Source organism: Triticum urartu, chromosome 7 (genome assembly GCF_003073215.2).
Source record: "Triticum urartu cultivar G1812 chromosome 7, Tu2.1, whole genome shotgun sequence".
Classification (NCBI taxonomy): domain Eukaryota; kingdom Viridiplantae; phylum Streptophyta; class Magnoliopsida; order Poales; family Poaceae; genus Triticum; species Triticum urartu.
Genome location: NC_053028.1, coordinates 707,194,545 through 707,200,599, shown reverse-complemented (window position 1 = coordinate 707,200,599; position 6,055 = coordinate 707,194,545). Strand labels below are relative to the sequence as shown.

General features: G+C 44.8%; 1 protein-coding gene across 1 annotated transcript; it reads right to left on the bottom strand.

Moving 5' to 3' along the window:
• Positions 1 to 4,171: 4,171 nt before the first annotated feature.
• Positions 4,172 to 5,615, bottom strand: LOC125522868 (cytosolic sulfotransferase 5-like). The gene has a single exon (XM_048687917.1). It carries the CDS (start codon positions 5,484 to 5,486, stop codon positions 4,413 to 4,415), a length of 1,074 nt encoding a protein of 357 aa, XP_048543874.1. The 5' UTR covers positions 5,487 to 5,615; the 3' UTR covers positions 4,172 to 4,412.
• Between the last annotated feature and the right edge of the window lie 440 nt (positions 5,616 to 6,055).

The following is a 6,055-nucleotide window of genomic DNA, read 5'->3' as shown; positions in this document are numbered from 1 at the left end:
ATCTTCGTAGAATATGTAGGAACCAATATGAGCATCCAGGTTCCGCTATTGGTTATTGACCGGAGACGTGTCTCGGTCATGTCTACATTGTTCTCGAACCCGTAGGGTCCGCACGCTTAAGGTTACGATGACAGTTATATTATGAGTTTTGATGTACCGAAGTTTGTTCGGAGTCCCGGATGTGATCACGGACATGACGAGGAGTCTTGAAATGGTCGATACATAAATATTGATATATTGGAAGCCTATATTTGGATATTGGAAGTGTTTCGGGTGAAATCGGGATTTTACCGGAAAACCGGGAGGTTACCGGAACCCCCCGGGAGGTACATGGGCCTTAATGGGCCTTAGTGGAAGAAGAGGAGAGGCGTTCAGGGCTGGGCCGCGCGCCCCTCCCCCCTAGTCCGAATAGGACAAGGAGAGAGGGGGCCGGCGCCCCCCTCCTTCTCTCTCTCTCTGATCCCACCTCGCGAATCCTATTCCAACTAGGATTGGGGGCAAGTCCTACTCCCGGAGGGAGTAGGACTCCTCCTGGCACGCCCTATGATGGCCGGCCGGCCTCCCCCTCTTGAACCTTTATATACGGAGGCAGGGGCACCCCTAGACACACAAGTTGATCCACGTGATCATATTCTTAACCGTGTGCGGTGCCCCCTTCCACCATAATCCTCGATAATATTGTAGAGGTGCTTAGGCGAAGCCCTGCGATGGTAGTACATCAAGATCGTCACCACGCCGTCGTGCTAATGGAACTCTTCCCCGACACTTTGCTGGATCGGAGTCCGGGGATCGTCATCGAGCTGAACGTGTGCTAGAACTCGGAGGTGCCGTAGTTTCGGTGCTTGATCGGTCGAGCCGTGGAGACGTACGACTACATCAACCAAACGCTTCCGTTGTCTATCTACAAGGGTACGTAGATCACACTCTCCCCTCTCGTTGCTATGCATCACCATGATCTTGCGTGTGCGTAGGGAAAATTTTGAAATTACTACGTTCCCCAACACTTGTGACACTGTAAAACATAGACATGAACAAACCCCTTTTCATTCAATGACCGATAGTGACCGTGGACATACATATCGATCCTTTTGAGTATACGAACAACATTCGAGTGAACCTTTGGTTATCATGTGATATTCCCTTTTCTTCGCGATACTTTACAATACCCGAGATGAGATAGATCGGTAACATCTTGAGTCAATCTCATGCTCACTATACCGTTCTCCTCGTTGCCGGTTTTGTTCTTCTTTTCTCATTGAAATGTTCCGGCATCCCCGTAACACAGTCACCTATGTATGGCCAGACGATGATGGATGATGTCACACCGAGAGGGCCCTAAGAATATATCTCCATCGTCGGAGGAGCAAATCCCACTCTTGAGATGTCTAGTCCCTTGTCAAACATTCCAATGAACCTGTAAGTTGTCGTTATGATCACCATGTTACAGACGACGTTTCAGCAACCCAAAGTCCACTGTATAGTAAGAAGTGACTATGATACTCTAATGGTCTAAGGAATTAACTCACACCTTAACTCTTCGTGTTATAACAGTTGGCTTGTGACGATTGAATCTCAAGGTATAACAAAGAAGTTTGGATCGATTCAATATGATCGTTCTTCTGACATCATATTCTGAATGTTGTTTTAGGACTATTATTACACTTAACGACATCCCAAGATCCGGAAAACGTGATCACCAACAAAACTTGAGCTAGTCATAGAGGCAATACTAGGAATCATATTTTACCATTTATCATTCCACACGTGCATATGAGTTTTCCACTGAATCGCATATTCCATGATCATAGCAGTTATAGCATAGAATATAAAGTCTTAATTATAAACATGGAAATATAATAATACAATATATTGTGCTAGAGTCACTAATCTAGTTAGCACATTTTCTTTTACATCAATGGCAATCTGGTGTTTGTTCATGCTTTACTTGTGGTATAGCCTTCATCTTATCATATCTTGACAACTTCAAATCTGCGTGTATTATTCACATTTCTATGCATCTATAAAGCTTTCACAAGAATTCATAATTTGTGTCAAACTGGTTTTGTATATATTGTGTCATTGGTAAGACCTTTGATTCCTTAACTGAGCTATGGAACCACTATTCAGAAAAGTGTTACATCAGCACAATCATCTAGAAACCATAGCAAGCTGATAAATGATATTTTGAGTCACCACCATCTGTAGTTGCATCGTAAGTGGCAATATACTCAGCTGTTCTGTTGTAGAGTTCACCATAGTAACTTTCTTGGACCAATTCCAACTTATTGTGCCACCATAAATCTTTTAATTAAAATCGAAAATCACTTGGAGCATCGATGAAGATTTTAGCCAATTTAATACTTACAACGAGCATGTATTGATGTAACCTCTTACAACACTCTCTTCATTTTCTCCGTATGCGAAAAACATGTCATCAGTACTTAATGGCATTATCAATGTTGTCCTATGATCAACAATTTGACCATTCTGGTAAGTTAACTCACAACTTACTTGGAGCACTGGACATATCTGGTTGCTTACGTACCATGGCATATATTTTAAGACAAGTGTGATTGAAATCATGTATTTTGCTGATCAATATTGGATGATACCGATTCCTGCTTAAAATTCCTTCCATGTGACTTCTACAAGAAAGTCTTCTTGAGTATTTTCATACCAAACTTCTATAGTATCTTGTAAATTTTTATTTTGGCTAAGCCTGATTAGGCACTATTATCTCCATAGATTATTATGCCTAATATCGAAGCTGTATTGCCTAAGTACCTTACTAAAAAAACTAGTTTCAATAAAGAATTAACTCATGTCCAAAAATTAATATAATTTCTAATCAACAATATGTCATGCACATACAATGTTTCGAACTATTATCATGCTCCCACTTACTTTCTTGTAAATACAAGTATCTTTGCTTTCCTTGATGAAATCAAATTACTTGACTATTTCATCAGAACAAAGATTTCAACTCCATTATGCTTGCTTCGGTCCATTATAGGATCCCTTGAAGTTTGCACACTTACTAGCATCCTCTGGATTGAGAAAAATACTTTGGACTGTATCACATATACAATCTTGGTTCTATTTCCATCTCACGGAAATCATTTTGATATCCATCTTTTATATCTCATAATTGAAATATTTAATATTTTCTTGTTTAACCCAAACTAACTTCAAGTATTGCTATGATGAGACAATCTCATCATAGTCAACTCCTTGATCTTGTTACAAACTACTCCCTCCGTCCTTGAAAGAGTGTACTTCCAACTTTGTTGGAAGGTCAAACTATCTCAAAGTTTGACCGAATTTGTGCAAAAATATATCAATGCTTGTGAAACCAAATAGGTATATGACAAAAATATATTTTATCATGAATCTAATGCTACTAATTTTATGGCATAAATGTTGGTCCATTATTGTATAAATACGGTCAAAAATAAAAAATTTGACTTTCCAACAAAGTTGGAAGTACACTCTTTCAAGGACGGAGGGAGTATTTGTAACAAGTCAAGCATTATAAACCTTTTTATCTTTGTCAGTTTATATATCCATTACTATTCTTTTAGACTCTAAGTATTCCAGAGGGTTTATCAAGTTCTAAAGTTGAATTATGTGTATGGATACTATTTTGGATTATGTTGGCATATAGCCAATTTCTCGAATCAAGGCCAATCAACCCTTCTTTGTGTATTATAGTTTCATTGTTTGTTAAACAATATCTCGCCTACACACCCTGAAGGTTTGCACGAGTTTGCCCAACCTATATAGTTCAGTTGCAAGTTTGATTGAATTATCCATGTCTTATGTTGAGGCTTCCATATTGGTCGTGGTAGGAAATTATAGAACTATTTCTAGTGTTTCTTTTCTTTGACTGGTCATGAAGATTCTGCAATCTAATCGAGTTGCACTGTCCTCCCACTCACTCTTTTGAAAAACAATTTCTTTAAAATTTTCACACTCTGTGGCAAAACACTTTGCCTCGGTGTAGAGAAAGAGGAATGCCCAACCATTTAGGATAATCAACAAAGTAGCACTTATCCGATTTGAAAAATAAATTCATAAATATTTTACTCATGTTTCATATTCCAAATGTTAACAAAAGACCAAATGATGTGCCCTTGACAGATCATTGATACGATTTACTAGCATCACTCAAAAGACATATTTATTCCAAAGATATTCAAGCCGGAGGCAAAAAAAAACATCATACTCCATCCACATGTTTTCAAACGTAAAGATTGCTGATTTTAGAATCTCTATTTGAAATTTTGAATATGCAGGACACACATACATTACAAACTTTGTTAAAAAAACACGTAGCACTACATTATTACTCGGTCCTGATTCAGTTTGCACGTATAAGTAACAAACGTGCATCGCATATGGGTGCAAAATGTCTACGGCGCAGCGCCTTCTTCCGCATGGCCTGAATCAGTAAACGAGAAACCCGTGCCTCGCATGGCATCGTTGACGATGTCGTCCAGCGTCGCAGCCATGGCGGGCGTCATGTGGCTGCGCCAGTCGCCGACCACGCCCTTCCGGAAGAAGACGTCGTTGGAAACGGTGCTCATCCCCGGCGTGCCTTTCCTATTCACCCCCAGGTCCCGCAGCTTCTCCAGGCTACACAGCTCCAACATGGCGCCCACCACGCCGGCGTCCTCCTCCTCCGCCGTGAACGGGCACCCCAGAAACCGCGCCAGCCTCCGGACGTTGCCCGGCGGGTCGCGCAGCATCTCCTCGTACCTGAGGAAGAGCACCTTGTCCGGGCGCTCCCTGCTAGCCTCCCAGTACTCGGCCGCCTGCCGCCAAACCGGCCCGTATCCGTTGCGGCCCTCGCAGAACACCTCGTAGAGCTCGGCGAAGTCGAGGTCGGGGTCGGGCTCGTGGTCGCTGGTGGCGCCGTAGGCGACTACCTTCTTGAGGAACCAGTACCACGACACTAGCACGTCCTTGGGCTCCCGGCAGATATACACGATCCGGCAGCCGCCGGTGACGCACTCCGGCAGCTGGGAGTAGGCCCAGTGGGTGGCGAGCAAACGGGGCGGGGACGGACACGCGGCGGCGAGGACGTCGCGCGCCTCGTCCACGGAGCGGCCGAAGAAGATACCTTCGAGGAACCTAACGCAGCCGTGCGGGTTGCGGCCGAGGAGGGGGTGGTCGGCAGACGACGGTGGGTGCGCGGCGCGGTGCACGGTGGCGAAGGCGAGGGCCTTCAACCACGTGGTGCCGGACTTGGGGCAGGTGACCAAGAGCACGTCACCGGGCGCCGGCTCGAATTGGTCGTTGAAGGCCGCCAGTGCCAGCAGGAACCGCTCGGCCACCCAGAAGCCACGGTACCGGCGGTGCGCGAACGGCGGCCACCGCGTCTCCAGCGGCAGGGTCGGGATCACCTCGGCCACGTTGTGCATGTGGAGCGTGGGATGCTCATGGGCGCCGTCGACCGCCAGCGCCGATGTCTCCTCCGTGGCCATAGCGCTCTGCACGGCGAGTGCGATCGAGGTGATGGAGGACAGTGCGCCAAGATAATACGATGGACAGTGGATTAGCGAGTGATAATGCTGATGAGCTGATAGTCGAACTATGTTGTATAAGATGATAGGTGGGTGGTTGAGCTTGAGCCCATCATAAGCTGATAATATATGCTGCCCGTGTATCATGTGGACACTAGTTTATAATTTCCGTCCAAATTGGCAATCTACTACTAGTCAATATGGAGGCGATGGCCAGAAAATATAAAGACCGACTCGGTTGCATGCAAAAAATCAGATTCGCTATATTTCAATTTTCAAATTTTCCTTTCCCATGTGCGACCTACTTGTCACTGACAACATATTTCATTCCTAACGCCAACTTCACCGTGGGACCCCATTCTGTCCAGGTGCGTCCGTTTGTGGTAAAACAAACGAACCAGACGGCCTAGCGCCATCCAGGACCCCATTCTGGCAAACGGACTTTTGTCCGTTTTCTGTCCGCTTTCGACCCATCCAGGGCCCAAGTTTGCGCCGCTTTTGGGGTGAAACGGACAGCGCGCGAACGGGCG